Source organism: Aphidius gifuensis, linkage group LG5, assembly GCF_014905175.1.
Source record: "Aphidius gifuensis isolate YNYX2018 linkage group LG5, ASM1490517v1, whole genome shotgun sequence".
NCBI classification, from domain to species: Eukaryota; Metazoa; Arthropoda; class Insecta; order Hymenoptera; family Braconidae; genus Aphidius; species Aphidius gifuensis.
The window spans coordinates 10,783,086-10,806,318 of NC_057792.1; the positions used below are offsets into that span (position 1 = coordinate 10,783,086).

Genomic DNA, 23,233 nt, shown 5'->3' on the forward strand with positions numbered 1-23,233 from the left:
GAATTCGTACTAAGTGCATATATTAAACATTTACGGGATCAGTATTTTGAGGACAGTCCCTGAATTCACTATTATATCAATGGACTAGTCCTCAAACTACGATATGCACAAATTTATATACTTATACGTATAAGATATGAATTTGTGCATATAGTAGTTCAGGGACAAGTTCACTGATATAGCAATGAATTCGAGGACTGTTCTCAAACTACTGATTATGTATATATTTAAATATACACTCGGTGCTGATTTCCAATTTCATTAATTCAATATAGTGAAATTATTTTTACAACGAAAGTCCAAGCAGCAAGTTATTATAGATTGTATTTTATACCATAAACAAGTTGAACATTGAGTTCTTTCTTGTCATAATTTGCATTCAACAGCAATCTAGTCAGTGTGAAATAATGACAAACTCATGACGTGAAAACGTCATGTGTTTCATTTACATGAAAAATCATTGTTAATTTTTTTTTTATTATTTTGTACTTAATCATCAAGACTTAATTTTTCAGTGGACCTCCATTTAATGATTGTTTGAAGACATTCTTTCAGAATCCATGCTATTTTTACGTCATTTCTATTTCTACAAATTTTGTTTTTATCGGTACAAATAAGACCACGTCTATCTTATTTAAATAGAAAATAATTTTTTGAACAAATTTTTCTTTAGAGGTATCATGTAATTGTTATTTCAACATTTACTATTGCGGAAAAATCGAGTACATTAAAACTTCAATTTATATATATCGAAACGTCCCCAAAATATCTTATCTATAGTTTTTCGTCTGTATGTGGGTGAAAAAAAAAAATATCTTTATAAAAGCTGTAATATATATTTTCTACAATGATATATTGTCTACATATGCCTAAATTATTTGTTTATATACCCTTTTTCTTTTATATATATATATATTTAAAGACGTCCTCGAAATTTAGTTTATATAAGCGAATGTCCTCAAAATCATTTGTTTATACTTAATTGTTAATATATGCAATTTAAACAAGAATTATCTGTATAAAAACTATCATACATGATTTGTCTGAGTTTTATAGACTTATATATACCCCCACCCTATCTTCTGAAAAATGTCCTCAAAAGCATGCCAGCACAAACATATATATATATATATATACATTTAGAAACGTCCTCGAAATTTAGTTTATATAAGTGAATGTCCTCAAAATCATTTGTTTATACTTAATTGTTCATAAATGCAATTTAAACAAGAATTATCTGTATAAAAACTATCATACATGATTTGTCTGGGTTTTATAGACTTATTTATACCCCCACCCTATCTTCTGAAACATGTCCTCAAAAGCATGCCAGCACAAACATATATATATATATATATATGCAGCATTTCATGTATTTGGATTTCGCTCCAGGGGCGTACCTCGTCTTCTACTTTGCTAAAATAATTCCTGTAACTCACACAAAATTTTATTCATTTATGCAACACATAAAAATTGTCATGTCTGACCTCGACATGACCATGCACTTCTCGATCTAGTCCTCTAGCCGAACGACTAATCATTTAGCCGTGATTTAATTCTAAGCTCACAATCATTTGTGGCACTCTTTCATGACAAGTACTTTATGTCACTACTCGACTATCAAGCTAATCCCATAGCTAGATACCATTACGTTTATCATAGCACAGACATAGTGCAAATGAGAACATTCCATATTTTATTGTCTTTACCTTTATATTCATCTTCATTAACTTGTTGAAACATAAGCCAAGGTTTCATGTTATCAACAGCTACTACTTATGACCCTCACGCAAATCTTCAACAAGATACCTCTCATTTGGATGTTTTTCATCGACTCTAAACGGGCCCTTGAACTTTGACAACAGCTTCCTGCTGCTACCAGTGGCTGCTTCACTAGATATTTTCACCATCACCAGCTGTCCTTCTTGGTATACATCAGCTTCTCTTCGAGCTTGGTCATATCGCTCTTCTTGTTTTCTTTGATCTTCAGTGATGTATTTAGACATTCTTTCTCTCAGCTCGTTCAAGTCTACTCTATTAAAATCAGTTTGCACCTCAGCCAACAATTTAGATTCAGCTAACGATCTCCCCTTGTAACCCATTCATGCCTCTAATGGAGTTACATCTGTAGCTCGGCTCCTGACTGTATTCATGTTGCATTGGACCCCTTTAACCAACAGATCCCAATCTCGAGAATCTAATTGTGCTGCTGTTGAAGACAATGCGTTGATGATGACTCTATTATACCTCTCGTGGTGTACTAACAGCATTTAAAGTGTGACGTATGTTAGACGATTCACAAAACAATTTAAATTTCTTTGCTGTGAAGGTAGTACATTGATCACTCATAATTCTAGCTGGTGCCCTGTGACAGCGTTCAATAGCCCTGAAAATTTAAGGCTTGATGTACTGTAGTACCGCATCAGCCAACAGGTGGCGTACGTTTTTCGCAAGCGCTTTGTACGCTTGAGTTAATAACTAGCGGGCGAGTAAAACGAAAGAACACGATCTAGCTCGCCTAGCTTTTGGCTACGACAAGAACGTTTTTTGATATTTAAGTTGCGTGGATACACCAACGAAACCAAGACCCGGTTGCGTGGACACACCAGCCAACCCAAGATCCGGCTACGTGGTTACACTAGCCAACCCAAGACCTAGTTGCGTGGACACACCAACTTCCCAAGACCTATCTGCGTGGATACACCAGTTGAACCAAGTCCTGATCCAAGAACTGCGTGGATACACCAGTTGATCCAAGACCTGATCCCTAGAGTTGCGTGGATACACCAGACTAACCATCGAATACAGACAAAAACGTGGCATTCGGGTAATTGTCCAACGAATTTACGACCTCCGGTGTATGAATGTGTATGAATTAGAGATACTGGGGTGTTACTTGTACATGTATGTTGTTACGTGTAATTGTCATTGGGTTATTGAACGCGTCACTTATCTTTCCACTTCTCTTTGTAATAAACTTTATATTTATTTAACTATTAATTATTGTTGTCTAATTGATTGGGAGACCTTGGACTACCTACCGATACTGAGCCCGGCAAATAATTATACATTTGTACAAACCTATCCACGACTTCACGAAAATATATATTGCATAATTTTATAGGTTCGTTACAAAATTGGCGCCCAAACCGAGACTTGACAATTTGCAAAATCAATTAGACATTTTAAAATTTGAGAATTTATTTGAGTAAATATTTCGAATCCGAGAACTTATTCCGTGGTCTAATCATTTAAACCTTTTCAATTCGCGAACTTGATCTGTACTTAACATCTTTCACCTGACAATTGCACCATGGCCGACGACAAGAAGATATTTTTATCAACATTAAATAAACCAGAATTGATCAAAGAATTGGAAGCTCGCGATATCACGATTCCACCCAATGCAAAAAAAGAAACCTTGGTCAGTCTTCTTCGTTCTTATCACCGCCAAAATAAAACACCTTTTGTAGTCATGGCACCAGATTTCATACAAAGTCAAGATGACGATGATGAAGAAGAACAAGAAGTTGAAGATCAAAACACCACTGAAAAGGGTGAAAGATCAAACCAAGAACACAGCAACAAGACATCAAGACGATCGTCACCAAAAAGAACTCAAAAAACAGTCAGAAAATTCCGTATCACAGAAGATCTGAGAAAAGCGGCCCAGTTGTTGTCATCAACAACTGGATCCCAAGCCAATGTACCTAGTGATAAACCAAGAATCACAAGTATGATCAAGCAAATTTTTGACCAAAGAAGACTTACACCAAGTCAACCAGCGACACCACAACTGAGAAGAAAGAACACAATTGACAATCGTGGTTATCATTCAGATAACAAAAATAACAGAAATGACAGCTACTGGTTGTCACTTGAAAATGGTTCATCAGTCGAAAGTCAAAGTTCCGAGAAAAGAACTAGGACAATAGCTGAAATTCATGAACACGAAGATAGTCAACGCCATCAATTAAATACGAAATCGACCAATGACAAATTCAAAAGACCTGTTGTGCCGGAACGAAACTTAGACACGATCAGCAAAAGACACGATCACGTCGACAGTTTTAGGACACAGGATGAATATGTCAGAGGTAGATCACCAACTGATTATGACAGAGACTATCACGACGAACAAGGTGAACCAAGAACAAGATTACAGCATCAAAAGAAAAATCATCAAGCCAGACCAAGGTATCCAAGAGACTCATCATCTGACAGTTGGGAATCTTATGGATCAAGGCACAGAAATGTCTCCAGAAAACGTACTGCTTTTCCAAACCAGTCAACGCATATGTACAATGAAAAACGTGTTTATCAAGATCAACGGTCAAGACCCCAAGAAACACCAAGAACAAATTATGTCCGAGAAAATAATCCAAGTAACCCACGTATTGACACTTACCAGTACAATGATGGTCATGATTTACATCAACGTGATAATTATTACAGAAAAAGACAAAATAATTATTATGAACCAGCAAGTAACCATGACATGGAAAGACAACATGATTATCAAAATAATTGGAGAGGCGAAAGCCGAATCATGGACAAGGTCAGAAAATGGAACATCACATTTAATGGTGATGAAGAAGCAGTTATGTCTTTTCTAGAGAGAATTGAAGAGGTCACGACCTACTATCAATTAACACAAGAAGAATTAATTAAAGGCATACCAATGTTTTTAAAAGACAAAGCTAGTGAGTGGTACAGGAACAACATGAGAACATGGAGAACCTGGGAGGAATTTGCTTACGACTTGAAGCGATATTTCGCTCCAGGTGATATTCACATGCAGTTGGAAGATCGTATACGTAATCGTGTTCAAGCAAGTAATGAATCAGCAAAAGTATACGTGACACAATTACAAACACTGATGAGAAGACATGGTGGTATGAATTACACAGCTCAACTAGACCGTCTGTGGAGAAATCTACGTCCAGAATATTTAAGATATATCAGAAGGAACGATATCTATGACATAAATGACTTGATACGTCTTACTGATGAATTCGAACGTATACTGGCGGAAGAGAAAAACAGCAAAGTAACCATTAAAGTTGAACCTGAAAAAAAGAAAATAATACAGAAAAATGAAGTAGCAGCATTAGTCAATACACCATTTGCTAAATATGAATGTTGCTGGCGTTGTGGACAACGAGGTCACAGAAGACCAGATTGTCGCAATGCTGTTAAAAAGTTCTGTATTGAATGTGGTAAGCTGGGAGTATGGACCAAAGAATGTGTGTGTCCAAAGGCACCACGTCTACCACCAAAGACTGAAGTACCATCAGGTCAAGACAAAAACCAGAATAAGTCGAATGACAGACCATCTTCATCACTACCAATAAGCTGTGTAAAGGCTCCAGTCTTCCAGCTAACAAGTTCTTCTACTGTACCATCATTTACACAACAATTTCAACAACAACTTAGACCACAAGCAACCAACAATAACCAACAACTGCTGTTTGTCGAAGACAGTCACATATTTGTAAACGTAATAATTGGTAATATATTATACAAAGGTCTAATCGATACTGGGGCTGGGCGATCTTTTATTGGTCACTCAGTCTGGGAAGATATCAAGAAAAGGAAGTTGGCAACCTTATTACCATCATTACAAAGTGTCACGGTTGCTGACGGTAATCCTGCACAAATTGATGGACAGATTATTGTAGAGGCAAATATAGCCAGTGAAATCGACAAGTACACATTCATGGTTATGCCGAAATTAAAAACTGATATAATTTTAGGAATTGATATCCTGCAACAAATCAATCTAGAATTACAGTTTGGACCAACAATTCAATTAAATATTGTTAACACAGAAAAGACAATGATCAACGAGATTACAATGAGCATGGCCAATAACATTATTCAAAAAAAATTGAAACAATTTGAAAACGTAACAGGACGAACTCATTTGGTGACTCATAAATTACGTCTTAAACCAAATGTGGAACCAATTAAAACCAGATATAGTCCAAGAAATCCAGCAATGCAAGAAATAATTAACAAAGAAACTGACAAAATGTTAAACGAAGGTGTTATTGTGCCATCAAAAAGTCCATGGAGTTCTCCAGTTGTACTTGTGAAGAAAAAGAACAAAGAATACATTGATTGATTTTAGAAGAGTTAATAACGTGACAATAAAGGATGCTTATCCTCTGCCACAAATAAACTCAACTCTGGATAAATTAAGAAACGCTAAATATTTTTCATCCATTGATTTAAAGAATGGGTATTGGCAAGTACCAATGGATCCTGCTAGCCAAGAAATCACAGCATTCACGGTACCAGGTCGTGGTTTATTCCACTTCAAGGTGATGCCATTTCGTTTGCATGCAGCAAGTTCAACTTTTCAACGTTTGTTAGACTAAGTGGTGGGTGTTGATTATGACGACAAAGTATTTGTATACCTGGATGACATTGTGATCTTAGGTACCACACTTGAAGAACACGTTAAAATAGTCGAGATAATGTTACAAAGACTTTATGATGCTGGTTTGAAAATAAATGATAAGAAAAGCAAATTTTTACAAACAAAAATTACATACCTAGGTCACGTAGTTGATGAACAAGGTATCAAAGCTGATCCAGAAAAAATCAAAGCAATAACCAGTATCCCACCACCGACTTCAGTGAAAGAAGTAAGACGTTTTATAGGCATGATAGGGTGGTACCGTAGGTTCATCCCTGATTGCTCAACACTTACTCAACCATTGACCAGGTTGATCCAAAAAGATACACCATGGTCATGGGACGATGAAACTCAAGAAGTATTTAACATGTTAAAAAAAAAAATAACAGAAGCACCAGTCCTAGCACCACCACACTTTGAACATGAATTCATACTACAAACAGATGCAAGTAATGAAGGACTGGGTATAGTTTTAACACAAAAAAAAAACAAACTGGTTGAACACGTTATTGCTTATGCTAGCAGATCATTGACCAAGACAGAAAAGAATTTTCACACGACCGAGAATGTCTAGCTGTTGTATGGGGTATAAAGAAAATGAGACATTACCTCGAAGGGTACAAGTTCAAAGTAATCACTGACCACCAGTCTCTAAAGTGGTTGATCAATCTCGAAAACCCAGGTGGAAGAATAGCCAGATGGCTATTGTACTTACAACAGTTTGATTTCGAGGTAATTTACCGAAAAGGTACCGACAATGTCATCGCTGACATTCTGTCAAGACAACCAGTGATAAATGACCAAGAACTCGAGGAATTTGAAGGTGAACAGGTCGTTCTTGCAATCGAGCCAGAGCAACAATGTACTTGGTATCAAGAAATGGTGCAAAACGTCTTGCTAAATCCTGAAAATTTCCCCGATTACTGTGTGAATGACAACATGTTATATAAACATCTACACGCCAGTCTTGGCTGGTCAGAACAACGAGGTGAAGCATGGAAATTATGTGTACCTAGACCACTCCGTCTAAAGGTTATTGAAGAGAACCACAACACACCGACGGCAGGACATCTGGGAGCCGCAAAAACGATAGCTCGTACCTCTTTAAATTACTATTGGCCTGGTATGCAACGTGACATTAAAAGCTTTGTTCACACTTGCGATAAATGCCAGCAATACAAGCCAAGTCAACAAGGCAAAGTAGGTACAATGGGCACCACGGTCGCTTCCACACCTTGGGAAGTAGTATCAACTGATATCGTTGGACCAATTACCAGATCGTCAAAGGGATATACACATTTTCTAGTATTTCATGACAAATTTACCAAATGGATTGAAGTCATACCATTGAGACAACCAACAAGTAACGCAATCATTAAAGCATTAAAAGAAAAAATTGTTTTAAGATTTGGTTGTCCAAAGAAATTAATTAGTGACAATGGATCGCAGTACACAAGTAAAGAATTTACCAAAACACTGAAAGAATATGGGATTGAACACTTACGTATTCCTCCATATTCACCTCAATGCAATCCAACAGAACGTGTAAACAGAGTATTAAAGACCATGATTTCACAATTTGTTGAAAAATCACAAAGATCATGGGCTAAGTATCTACCTGAATTAACTTTTGCCTACAACTCAGCAAAACAAGAAAGTATTCAATGTTCACCAGCTTATTTAAATTATGGTCGTGAACTTGAACAACCAACAAGCTTGAGAAAAGAAGTAGAATTGAATAATCCAAACACGAAACTGGATCATGAAACCATGACAGCACGACTCCACGAAACATTTGATTTAGTTAGAGTTAATCTAGCAAAAGCGTATACTAATCAAGAGAAAAATTACCGCAAGAAACACAGAGAATGGTGTCCAAGAGTAGGTGATGAAGTTCGTGTTCGTTTACACCCTCTGTCAAAAGCAATTGATGGTATTAGTGCCAAATTAATGCCGAAATATTCAGAAATATGTAAAGTTATTAAAAATATTAAGTCCAGTTCGTGTCATGGTTAGTAATCCACAGGGTGAAAGTATGCATGTACACGTAAAGGATTTAAAAGACATTTAAAAACAATTATACTTCCACTCATCTGTAAATATTCTCCTTCTTTTTCTTTTCTTAATTTTATTTTTTTTTACGTAGTTTAATTTCCCGACGTGACGCGCGCATTATTCATTTACTCGTGGGAGGTTGTTTCAACAAGTGACAGGTTGTGAATGAACGTATGTTTGAGTGAAAACCAGTAAATAACAATTTGTATCTAGACAATTTAATTAATAAGTACCGTATCATTTTGTTTTTTTCGTATCATTTTATAATCAAGACAACAATGAACAATTTAAATATCGAGTTGGACGAGGAGGACCATAAGTGGGAGAAACAACAACAAGTACCAAGTGATACAATGAACAAGACTACTACAACGACAACAACAAATGTAACAATACAACCAGTAATCAAAGAAAACACAGTCGAAATAGAAAAAACAGCTTTATTACAAAATATAAACAATGACAAGCATGACAAACCAAGTGACATGATGAACACATCAACTGTAGTTGATCAGGAAGTCGTGACAGTTCCTGTACAGGTTAAGTTACCAACCAAGGAAAACGTCAAACAACTGCCACGTATTCCAAAAGTTGTTAATGTTCAAGAAACAACCAAGAAAAATACTGTTGAGAAACAACACAGTGTTAAGATCACCAAAAAGTCAAAACCTCGTATTACCAAAGAGGAGAAAGTCAGCTTGAACATTGGAAAAAGGAAGATTCAAAAGAAGAAAAAGCCAGTGGTTAACACAAAAGGTATCGAACAAGCTCAAGAAGCTATTAAAGCTGGGTTACGTCCAATACCTCTTGGTGAAAGGTTTGCAAAAGCAAAAGAAAAAAATGAAAGTCAAAGAATGTTAAATATGGGTGGCATACAAATCTTGAAGGGTGTATGGGACAACATGTCAGTGCCAGAACGCAACGACATGTTGGTAAAGAATCAAGAAAGGCAAGAAGCAAGAGCTCGTGAAGCCGCTAAGCGTGCTGCCCTACTCATTGAAATTCAAAATGCAAAAGCTAAAGCAACCAGACTGTCTAACCAAGAACAAAAAGAAAAAGAAATTGAGAACAAAAGAATAAAAGATGAGTTCCACTTGGCCCAGGTTAAAAACGCAATGTTGATAAATAAGATTGATGAACTAATGAAAGATCGAAATGCTCAACAACAAGCAACAGCATTCGTTGATGAGGTACCAGAATATGTACCAACACCAATCCATATTTTGGAGAGTCGAGCACGACAAATACAACCACCTCCATTAATGATCCATGAAATCACAATGACAACAGAACCGATAAATAACATCACGGTACCATCATCAAACGAAACAACCATGTCATCAAAGCCATTAAATGAAATTACAACACAAAAAGACGAAACTATGACATCATCGGTACAGTTGAATGAAAACAGGTCACCAGAGGAGCAACACTTGGCAATTTTGCCAGGCTTTGCTACTTCAAAGAACCCGAATATAATTTGTCGTACTCATATGGGTGACAATAAAACTAAAGTACCAAAAGAAATTTATGTGTTGGAAACAGACGTCGATAATTGGCCAAGTTCCAAACAAAAGCAGCGACGATATCTTATCATCGCTGATAACCAAGCACACGTCCGAGTGTTCAAGATTAAATCATGGGATACATTCAGCGACCAGGACCAGTTGGACCAATTCATCTTTCCAGGATTTTAAAGAAGACATTTTTTTCTATTATTATTATTTACTTTTGATATTGTTTGTTTTGTTTTAACTCACAGGTTGAGTCTACCGTATCTATGATACTTTATTCATTTTTATTATAATGTTTGATATTTAACCTTTTTATGTGTGTAATGTGTGTTAAAAATATTATGTTTGTATGAAATAACAATGTAACAATAGTTTTTTTTTTGAACAAAGGGGGGGATGCCATTTAACTTCGGGTTTAGTACACTTAAAAAATGGGTGTCCTGTTGCTTTGCAACCAAAACAAACTATCTCTTTGTTATTATATTTTTCTTTTTTTCTATCTTCTCTGTGAGACCACCAGCTGGGTCTGTTTGTATACATTTTGTCGAATGTATTTTCTCTGTCACTCTTGTACCTTTTTTCTTTTCTAGCATGATCACTGCTAGTATCTGGCATGTTACCCATAGTATACATGTGTGCATTGAAGGACCCAAGATCTGAGAGTCGTGCTGCTCTGATAGCTCTTGCGATAGTTTCATCTGGGATACCCCCAATGATTAAATCTATATATTGTTTATCAGTAAAGTTTGTTTTTACCTGATCAATTAGTGCCAACTTTTTAAAACAATAGTCACGTTATGATTGTCCTGGATGCGCTTTGTAATCCATAGCTACTTTCATCAATGATTCAAAGACTTCTATTCTACTAAATCTCTTAATCACTCTGCTACTTCACCCTCGCATTTTTTATTGAGCCTCGACTCTTCTAATCCAAGTTTGTACACTAATTTCAAGTTTACTTGGACCATAAATGAGAAAAAATAAAACAACTGAGCCCCCCTCAAAATGCCTCACCCGGGATTATAATAATAAGTACTATTTTTTCATAGTTCTTAAGGATACAAGAATACATTTTCGTTGTTTTTTGAAAATTTCTATTATTTTAATTGCTATTAATACATGGATTTTTTGCCAGTGTTATAAAAAAAAATCAGTTCTATTAATCTGCTGTAAGTAATTGAATAATTTTTATACAGTATATAAAAAAGAGACCGGTCTTTTCGAAGAAATTAAAATAATAAATTTAATTCAAAAATTAGCATAGATTATTAACAATTTTTATAAACAAATGAAAATTCTAATACTTTCTCCCTCTTTTTTTACATTTTTTCATTCTACCTTTTTTATTGTCCATTTTATTACGCAACTTTTAACGTTAAAAAAACTCATTAACATTAAGATTTGAAGAAATTATCAATAATATACAAAATCAAAAATATAATTTTTGTAAAAAACAAACTCGTTAAAGTTGTTCTTTACGTTAGATTAGTACTACTGTATATACTGAATTTCTCTTCAATTTAACAAAAAAAAATAAAAAATTCAAACAAACGATGATAAATAATTTAGGCGAATTAAAGCTGCCTGTGTTTGAAAAATAAAATCGAAATAAAAAAATATCACGTTTTATCCTTATTACACAAACAAACTTTAACGCCGCGGTTCTCTTCACAATTCCAAGATCAGGTTGACAGACAGCTAAGACTGAATATAATTTCATGATATGTCCATTCGAAATAATCGACAATACTTTCATCTAAGACTCGATATTGTATCACATGCAAATAAATAATTTTTCAATAGATACGTCAAATTATTGGGAAACAGATTTCGTATGCACGCCCTGGTAGAAATATTTCTCCAACTTTTTCCAACTTTCTCCGCCTTTTTTCCAACTTTCTCCGCCTTTTTTCCAACTTTCTCCACCTTTTTACGAAAATGACCAATGGTTGGAGAAAAGTTGGAAAGAAGTTGAAAAAAAGTTGGAGTAAATTTTTGGTTGAAGTAGGTTGGAAAAAAGTTGGAAAAAAGTTGGAATAAATTTCAGGTTGAAGAAATGGCGGAAAAAAGTTGGAGAAAAGTCGGAGAAATATTTCTACCAGGGCGTAATTGACAAAAATTTTTTTTGATTATTAATCAGGTACAGCTGACAAATTTGTCCTTTAAGAGGACTCAAATATGTGATGTAACTCCAAAATATCCTATTTTAAATTGAAAATGAAGAAATTAAAAAATCTTTTCTTTATGCCTATCCCAGGTAAACAAGAATAGTTGTCGTTTGCATTGATTGATTTTTATTGATTGTTATTCATCAGCAACTCAATTACAGCTGTACTAGTGTCGTGATAACTGTAAAGGAAGGTGGAGTTATCAAAAAAATACAGAAAAACAGAAATATAATTCACGTTTTCAAAAAAATTTATATGAAATACCCTGCAAATATCAAAAAATCTAATATCAAGCTCATCTAAAGACAAGCTGAAAAGTTAATCCAATAACAAGATATATGCAAAATAGTGAGATTGATGATCATCAAATTGCATCTTTGCTGGAAAGTTTTCGTCTGAAAAACCTAATCTTAGAATTGTGAAGAAAACCGCGGCGTTAAAGTTTGTTTGTGTAATAAGGAAAAAACGTGATATTTTTTTATTTCGATTTTATTTTTCAAACACAGGCAGCTTTAATTCTCCTAAATTATTTATCATCGTTTGTTTGAATTTTTTATTTTTTTTTGTTAAATTGAATAGAAATTCAGTATATACAGTAGTACTAAGCTAACGTAAAGAACAACTTTAACGAGTTTGTTTTTTACAAAAATTATATTTTTTAATTTTGTATATTATTTAACTTCTTTTGTTTAAACATTCAGCTTAAAAGTAAAAATAATCAATCAATTCATAAATGATTGTATTACCAAAAAAATAAAAAAATAATTTTAAAAATATAAGTGAAATAAAAAAATAAGAAATCCATTAGAAATTTATATAGTTCAGACTGATACTGATTTTAGTGGCAAGGCCGTTAATTTACCATTACGAAGGCATCTTTTTAAAAAATTTATCAACAAACGGCGCACGCAGGTGTCTTACGCCATCTATCAATAGTCACTTTACTGCGATCTAAAATACTGTCTGAAGCTAGGTTTTTCGGTATTTACACCAATTGTTTTCTTGCTGCGATCTAAAATAATGCCATGGATATCTCTCAGAAGTATTCCAGATCGTGGCGAGTAAAAAATTGGTAAACAGTACAGGCACTAGAAGCTCTATATATTATTATTGTCAATAAATATTATTATTATTTTATAAATATTATTCCAACAATAGCTAGAAATTTATCAACTAGTTGATTGGTAAATAATTTTTGTCACTATGATCTAAAATACTGACTGGGAATTCGTGGAAGTATTTCAGATCGCATCGAGATTTAACTTTGTATAAATTAGGGGCACTAAAAGCTCTATATATTACTATCATCAATAAATATTATTATTTTATAATTATTTTATAAATATTATTTCAACAATAGCTACAAATTCAATAACTAGTTGATTGATGAATAGTTTTTATCACACTGTGATCTGAAATACTGACTGGAGATTCACAGAAGTATTTCAGATCGCATCTGGGTTCAACTTGGTAAAAAGTACAGACACTGAAAGCTAATACACTATGTATCAATAATATTCTTATAAAATACTGTTATTTATGTATTATGTATTATTATTGTATATGTATTATTTCAACAATGATTACAAATACTGACAATTGAAGAGTTCAAAATTCGTTGATTGGTTTTTTTCTTTAATAAAATATGGCAACTTCGTAGTAGCACACACACAACAATAAAATATAAAGCAATATCCAAACGTTTTCCCGCAATATTTTGAGGCAGTGTTCAGCGTTGGATAGTTTGACGATAATGTCTGATAATGTCATACGTTCAATACTGCCTTGCAGTATCGCAGATCACAGCAAAGATTCAAAAATATTGGCAAAACAATCCTGCGCAATAACCAGCGTATGCAACTACAGTTGTGCTTGCCAATGTTAATTTGTTGACTAATGTACTTACAATCTTTAACATGAGTCGTTTCATACAACTATTATTTTGATTAGTAAAAATAATGAGAGGCCCTAGAAATCACAGGAAATGATAAAAAACAAGGTATGGTGCGCGCAGCATTTTTAAACTTTCGCTGCCATATGACATACTGCTAATCAGATAGAGCAGGATGACCAACCAATATTCTCGGGCGAATTTATCAGATACAGGACGCCAACTTGGTAAAAACTTCAAATATCGACAAAATCGACAGAAATTTATTTTTTACAAAAAAACGGGGGGCCGGTTTATCATATATTTATATCTTCTTAAATAATGCACACTGTAAAAAATTTTTAGCTGCAGCAACGAGCTGGATAGCTGTCTCTCCTATCCACGGCTAACTAACCTTTGGATAGTTAGCAGAGGATTGTTATTTTGGCAATCCACATTTGACAGGTTACTATTCTTGTGAAAACAGCGTGCCTACTCGTTACATTAGCTACATAGCTGTGGTAGCTATCCAAAGCCTGACAAGCTGGTATCGCTGTAGTAGCTATTTAGGATTGCGTATATGCATAACTATAAGTATATAGACATACGAAGTACAAACAATATATTAATGTACATTTACTAATTTTTAAAATTATTATCTAATTAATTTTATACTAAATTTGATGCACCAAATAAACGCCAACTTGAATACAAAATCTTATGCTAAATTTTTAATAACTATATGGATTAATTTAGTCATTGTTAATAATAATTTGGTGCATCTGTCAATAAAGAGAGGTTATGAACACAACAGCGGTTGACATTGAGATTATGTCGAACCTGACGAGCTGGTTAGCCACGCTAGCTATCCAGTCGGCTGGAATAACTAACCGATTGTCTTTTTCATATATCGGGCTAGATTATTAAATCAACTATCCTTTTTTAACTATCCAAACGCCTCGTGACTGCAGCTAAAAATTTTTTTCCGTGCACCGAAAAATCCGATAATAGGCTCATTTGAAACAAGGAACCTCGATTTATATAGTCAAACTGTTGTTATTTTTTTTTTTCGATTGCTCAATCAAAAGATATGGACTTGACTATAAATCAATGACGTTACACACACGAACTTAAAAGACATATATCCCCGGCAGTCTCTTGTTTTTGAACAACTTTATTAATTCTTTTTTCATCAATATTATTGTGTATTTTTAGTATAACTATTTCCTTCATCATAATTATGATTTTCATCAAACAATTTCATTATTTTTCATTGTTATGCATAACTACATATATTTTAAGTGAATAATCAATAATAATTTTCGTAATGAACAGAAATGTCATTTGATCAAATTATTATATTATTTATTTACGTTTACTTATTCATATAAATATTCATCTTTAATACAATATTTATATCTATATATTATTTCAATTTAATAATATCAATTAAAAAAATGACGTTTTTGAAAAAGGAAGTAACCATAACGTAGTAACCATACTAACTTTTCTTTATTTAATTACTAATTTATTAATACATCTCATACTTTGTATTTCCTATTATAAAAAGAACACTTGACCGCTTTTTATTTGTGATGTGATTGGTCGAAATTTTTTAGCATTTGTTTATAACTAATATTTTAATATTTTATTTCTCCAACTAACACGTTGCTACGTGTTGTATGGTTGCTACGTTATTTTATTCTTGACAATCATTCTATTTGAGTTGTGTTGTTTCTAGATCGAAAGTCATATTACAGCGTTTTATTAAGCTCAATATATTCATATTTAATAACGAGGTATGATTGCATTAATTAATACGAAGTAAAAGATGTATCAATAATTTAATATCTAAATAAGCAATTTATGTTCAACTATTCATATAAATATTTATATTTCATACAATATTTATATCTATATATTATTTCAATTAAGTAATATCAATTAATATAATGACGTTTTCGATAAAGGTAGTAACCATAACGTAGTAACCACACTAACTTTTCCTTATTTGAATATTAATTTCGATATTGCATATTTGCCAAACCTGACTGCAGTCTAATTCACAGGTCAAATTTTTTACAATTTAGGGCTTTTTTTTTGCCGGTGATGGCGCTTGTAAAATTTTTTTTATATAGATTTCACATACAAAAGCTCTACAAAAGCGCCGTCAGTGGAGGAAAAAAGCCCTAAATTGTAATGCCCTGTGAATTGGACTGCTGATCCATACGTGCATGAATCATTATTTTAACTTTATTTTTTTCATCATTATTAATGATGAACTGTATTAATTATTATCATTGTCAAATTTATTCGAACTTTAAAAAAAAAAATATTGAAGACTTGTCATTACGTTATAATTTGTAATATAAACCTGACTGATCTATACGTGCACACCGGGCTTCGCGCGCAGTAGTTTTCTTACTAATTGTCGCGCGACGCACTGGAAAAATATTGATAATTTCTTCAAATCTTGATGTTAATGAGTTTTTCTAACGTGAAAAGTTGCGTAATAAAATGGACAATAAAAAAGGTAGAATGAAAAAATGTAAAAAACGAGGGAGAAAGTATTAGAATTTTTATTTGTTTATAAAAATTGTTAATATCTATGCTAATTTTTGAATTAAATTTATTATTTTAATTTCTTCGAAAAGACCGGTCTCTTTTTCATATACTGTATAAAAATTATTTAATTCCTTACAGCAGATTAATAGAACTGATTTTTTTTTTATAACACTGGCAAAAAATTCTTTTATTAATAACAATTAAAATAATCGAAATTTTCAAAAAACAACTATCTTGATCACAACCTGATCAAGTGATCCTGGTCAAATCTTGATCAATAAATCATCAAGTTGAATGATTTAAAATAAATATTCTTTTTCTTTTTAACTGTTTCTATTTTGTTTCTACCTTCAAAAAAAAATTTATAGTCTCGAATTTCCTCCAATACGTGATATCAACTCAATTTTTTTCAAATTCTAAAAACACATGATTGGATTTTAGCTTTATTCCCTGGACTATGAGTGATGTCCAGCTGTGGAAGAATCTGTTATGATGGACAGGCATCACGGAAGTTGCGTAGGAGTTTGACATCAATGCATGAAAGTGAACAAGTCTAGATTCATTGCACGAAAAAAATATGTGCTACGTAGGGAGAGAAGATCAATGTCAAATTTAGTAGAGAAAAAAGGAGATGCACATGCCTCAGTTGGATGTTATCGGCGTATAACCTCCCTTATTGATATAAGCACCTATGTTTGAATAATTTGTATGTTTATTTCAGGACAGCGTCAGTCAACGAGATTTATTGCCTGGGCGTATAGCGATGAGAAGACCTTCCCTTACTACCCAGCTTTATGTAGTAGAACCAGAAAGGAAAAATCCATCAGAGTAAGTATTTTCAGATTTTACTGAAGTTTCAGAGTGTGTTAGTTCTAACTCTTTTTATTTACTTGAAATTGATAAATGCACGGACAGAAGATTCGTTGGAAAAAAAAATAACGAATTGTTATAAAATCTGAGTGTAACCCTGAGTCGTCGGAATTCATGACCACCACCTATTTTCTCCAAACGTCGGTAACCTCTTGATATATTTCGACTCCATTAAGCCTTGTGACTAATGACATTATCTCAGTGGCCGACCGAAAAAATCTCGGGGTAACCAATGAAAGAAGAGAAAAAAAATTATTTGAAGAACTTAAGGGAGTACCTCCATCGATTAGCTTTCTTACAATTGAGGGTCCGGATGCAATAACCAGTCGAGCGCTCGAAGACAAGAAAACGCTATGTTTCGGTGGGTGGAAAATAAGAAAAAGTAAAATTGATAAATCAGAAAAATAAAAAATACAGCCGTTAATAGAATTGAAAAATACATATTTTTCGTAAAATAAATTTTTTTAAATAATAATTAGTTAACGTGATAAAAAATAAAAACAAAATTTTTTTTTTGAAAAAAATACTTTTTTTTAATCATATAACTCGTGACAACTTCTTTAAAAATTAATAAATCGACTTGAATTTTTGACTGTAGCTTCATTATAAGCTGTCGATTACAACAGTATGAGCAAAAAACTCATTTATTCATATTGTTTAATTTTTATTATATGATTGTTTAACGTCGAGGAAAAATTCAATCTGTCTAACTTTGAATGAAAAAAGAGTCGAAGAAATTTAAAAACTGAGTAACTTGTCAGTGGCAATATTGTTGAGCAGTATATCAAGAAGTTTTATACGAATTTTTAGATATTTTTATTAATTATTTACCGAGTTATTAATTTAACAACAAATTGCGAGTTGCCGTTAGGACTATATATGCGTGGTCTTCGGCCCCTTCTCTCGTGAACGCCTAAGCTCGCGCGTCTGTTTATCCATATAAATACAAGCAGTATGCGCGCTTAATAAATATTTCTTTTTTGTCATTAAGTGTCTCGACAGTGACTCGAACCTACATCTACCTAAACCAATAAAAACCTATCTTCTAAATGCTGGTGTGTATCTGAATTCCCTAAGCCATCGCGTGTTAACATAAAAGGAGAAAAAATTTCATCTGTATTAAAAATGACCTTCAATGAACATAGAAAAAAAATTTTTTTATTAATAAATGAGATTGATCGAGACATAAATTAATGAAAAAAGAGTCAAAAGAATGAAATTATTCAAAAAATAAAATTTAATCCATTAATTGATATATTTCAATTTATTTCGGGAAACGGCTAAGGGAAGAATGAGACTAAATAAATTGTGTTCAAATCTAAATTAATTCCTCAGCCATTACCAGAAAATATTTTGATTTTTTTTTTTTGGCAAATATAACTAACGATTTGATAGAGATTTCTGATTAATTCATTTCAATACATCTTTTCTTCAGCTACTGCTTGTCCTCAGACATTTTAATTTATAAAAATGAATTACATGCTACTACTTATATTTTTTTTCTTTCATTAAAAGATCACCAAATATTTTGAGAATAAATTAGAACTTCAACACGATTTCACGAGTTTTATCTTTTCTTTAGCCATCTGCTTATAGTTTTTTAATAAATTAATTTAATTATTTCTACAAATTGAATCACTTAGAACAGGTAGTAGTTAAGAAAAAAAAGCACCACGTGATAAAGAAAAAAAAAACCGAGTGATTGAAAGAACCACGGCAACAATGATAAAGTCAAATAAGTCATGCCTTGAGAAAATCAGGTTTTTTTGATGTGTAAACATCTTTAGGCGCGGGTTGGGTATGGAGTAAAAGAAAAAAACATAGAATTTAGACGTCAGATCCGGTAACGGATCTGGGCAGGAATCCATTTTCTGTCAGCCTACATTGTGCCTTGCAGCGCCATGGTAATCGGTCGGTAACTGTTACCATCAGGCGTTCTGTAGTATAGATGAATTTAAATGCGAGTATTTATACGAGTATATAGTATTTATTACGAGTATTTAAATGCGAGTATGTGTATTTAATTTATTTATTATTATATATATATATGCGCCGTTGTAATATACAAGTATTTTATTTGTATTTATTAGTTATACTTGCATTTGTTAGGCGGAGTAAAGTTCATATTGTACATATATATTATATATACATGCATATGCAAGTATTTTTCATTTACAAGATTAATATACCTATTATTATTGTTCATATAAAATAATATTTCCTATATTGAAAACATAATATTGAATTATTATACAATAATAATTTATTTATAATACTGACTAATTTTATGTTTTAAAAAAAGAAAAATAGACATTGATGTGTTAGTTTAGAAGAGAAAAATATTATTGTAATTGTACGATGATTTTACAATATAATTTATTTATACTGTTTTAATCAAAGTAAAAGAAAAATGGTATACTTGATAAATATTTATATTCATAATTATTATGTTTATTATAGTGTATTAAAAAAGGTATTTTTTAGTTTAAACAATAATTTTTGATTTAAACTAAAAAGTGCCTTTTTTAATAAGTATAATGTATTACGTATGAAAAAACACAGTGATATTCAAAGTTTCAATATCGATATTATTAGGATTCAACTACATATGATATTTTATCTGTCGATATTTATTGATTTTAAATTATTCAAGTTCGTTGAGCATACTAAATGCGAGATAGTGTTTGTAAAATATAGTTTGGGAACTGAACTATCGAGGTGCTGTAATGTATGTTACACGGCGTATAAGAGTAAAGACGTATTAATATAAATAAAAATAAAAAAATATTAATAAAACAAATACAAATCTAATATATCGACACTTTCAGAGGATATTATCATATCCCAGACAACATGTTTTTTTATTCAGTTTTTATAGAAAATTTTCTCACGATTACGGGAAAAATACGGGAAAAATTCCTGCACAAGACCAAAGTGGTTAAAACTCGAGTTGAAGTATAGAAAAAACGGCTATTTATCGGTTATATATCGTATAGTTATCAAAATAACGATTAATTATAAAATTTATTTATATCAATCAATAAAGCTCGTCAAGGAGAAAAAAATGTTTCGATAAGAATTCAGATAATAATTAATAAATTTAAATATAAATATTTTTTTTTCAGATATAATAATGGCAGTCGATAAAACTCTTCGAGTAAAAAAGAAAGTCAAAATAAAAATTTCGATATATTAAAATTTTTTAATTTTTTCCAAAAACCGCTAGATTAGCTAGATTTTTTCTTTATAGCTACATTTTTTACTTAGCCACTTGATCTTTTACTTAGTCTTAATTATAGCCAAACACACCATAACTTTGTAATTTTACCGGCTTAATTTTTACCTCAGCTGCGTCTTCTTCTTAGCTAGATTTTTTCCTTAGCTAGATTTTTTATTCCCCTACATTTTTTTACTTAGCCGCTTAATCTTTTACTTAGTCTCAATTATAGCTAAACACACAATATCTGCATAATTTTACCAGCTTAATTTTTCTCTCAGCTTCATCTTTTTCTTAGCTAAATGTTTCGTTAGCTATATTTTTTACTTAGTCTCAATTATAGCCAAACAAACAATACCTACATATTTTTACCAGCTAAAATATTTTACTTAGCTACTTCTTTTCCTCAGCTCTATTATATTAACAATTACGAAACAAATAACCACCAATACCAGAAAAATATCGATAACTCGAAAAATATTCGGAATTCATTAAAAAATTTTATTTGAACTTTTTTTTCTACTTAATGAGTTTTATCAATCGTCAATATAAAATTAGGAAAAAAAAATCGATATATCGAAATTTTAAAATCATTGATTATTGAAAATTATTGAACAACAATAATTGTATGAAAATAGAAAAAAATAAAATAAAAACAAACAATATTTTCATAAATGAATGAAAAAAATTTGTTTAAATGTGTACTTATTATTATTTTGTTCAATTACAACAACACGCCGAAGATGCTTACACATAATAAACCCGCGAGTCTAGATGACTCACAAAATTTTTTTTTTTCATATCATGGTGCCCTGTGAATTTCAAGGAAAAATAACTAAAATTGATGACGTGAAAATAACAAGGCAATTTGCACCACATCAAGGGATGGCACTTGATTTTCTAAATGTATCGGCAGTTTTTCAAAAGATACACTAAGAGGAAGAGTTGCTAAAAAATAGCAAAATTTTGCTTGAAAGTTTTAGGCTTTGGTGAAAAAAAATGTATTAATTTTAGCAAAATATTTTTTGATTTAAGCAAATTATTTGCTTCAATTTGAGACAGTTTTTTTTTTATTTAAGAGAAAAGAGAATTAATTAAAGAGAAACTTTGCTAAAAAGAAAGCAAGCATATCCCTTAAAGTAAGCGAATGAGCAGTCTAGTAGAGACAAAAGTTGCTACAATTGACTGACATTTGATTCTATTTAATGGGTAAGTCGTTCAATTTAGGGATAATATTAATTCAATTAATAGAAAATTGTTTTTATACAAAAGATAAATAAATTAATTTGAAAAAATTATGAATTGATTTAAAACAAAAAGTGATCTAATCAAGACAAAAGTTGCTAAAATTAAGCAACATTTAATTTAATTGAATGGGTGAGTTGTTTCATTTGAGATAGTTATGGATTAATTTAAAAAAATTAAAAATCAATTTCAAACAAAAAGCGATCTAATCAAGACGAAATTTGCTAAAATTAAGCGACATTCAATTTAATTTAATGGGTAAGTCGATTTATTTAAGGAAGTTATAGATTAAATTAATAGTATTGTATAAATTTTTCTCATTAATCTCATTAATTATTAATTTATATTTACTTTTTATTATTGATAGAAATTATATTCAGAAATCGTTTCCAGAAATTCGTGGTTAGCTAGGTACTGACTTTTATTTTGAATTATTTAACACTAAACAGCTTGAATTAATATCATTTATTTGAAAAATCTTTACAATTATTATTTACAAATCTTTACAAAATCATACAATTTTTAACACAAAAAAAAATCTTCTTGAAATAAAATTTATTTTTTATTTTTTATGTATGAAATATTCCAAGAAGACATTTATTTATTTATTTATTTATTTATTTATTTATTTATTTATTTATTTATTTAATTCAATTTAACAGTATTACATACTTATTACAGAATTGATACTTAGAAACTATTTATAATTCTTTTCTTTAGCTTTTAGATTAGATGTTTATTTTTATTTTATTTTTTTATTTTTTTTATTTCTTGTTCTTTTCTTTTTTGTTATTATTTTTATTCATTTATTTATTAAGATATAAAAAGAAGAAAGAACAACAACAAACAGCAAGAGATTTATGATTAGTTGTGATTATACATAACTATTCTTTCTTAATTTTAATTTTAACTCTATTTTTTATTTTTTATTTTATTTCTTCTTTTTTATTTTTTCTATTTAATTTCATTTTGATTAATAGTGTTCTTTTTATTTGATGAAGTTAATCATGCAGTTGATTCTATAGTTATCAACTCTTTCAATGAAGTTGACTTTGCCATCTTTGGTGTTGTAAATATAATTCAAACTCATCACCATCTTATTTATTGGAGATGGCTTATCAAAAGTTGTTTTAATCAGTGGTAGTTGAATCGGTATATACTTTCTTTTATTCCCAAATGGTGCAATAGTTGGTAATTGATTTTTTAAGTATGGACAGTCTATCGAATTTTGTATGAGTTGTATACAGTACGTTGCTGCAACTATTGTTCTTCTAAGTGATAGTTCATCAAATGAAGTATTTTTTA

The 23,233-nt window shown here is 31.5% G+C and overlaps 1 protein-coding gene across 6 annotated transcripts in view; it reads left to right on the top strand.

Moving 5' to 3' along the window:
• Positions 1 to 23,233, top strand: part of LOC122857589 — a 109,980-nt gene that overhangs the window by 35,247 nt on the left and 51,500 nt on the right. For all 6 annotated transcript variants that reach the window (XR_006374233.1, XR_006374231.1, XR_006374232.1 and 3 more), the window contains one exon: positions 17,318 to 17,424. Coding sequence is in view for 2 of the 6 variants with exons in the window: in XM_044159837.1 (XP_044015772.1) it covers positions 17,318 to 17,424 (107 nt within the window). In the remaining 4 variants the exon portion in view is untranslated. The remainder of the gene's footprint in view (positions 1 to 17,317; positions 17,425 to 23,233) is intronic.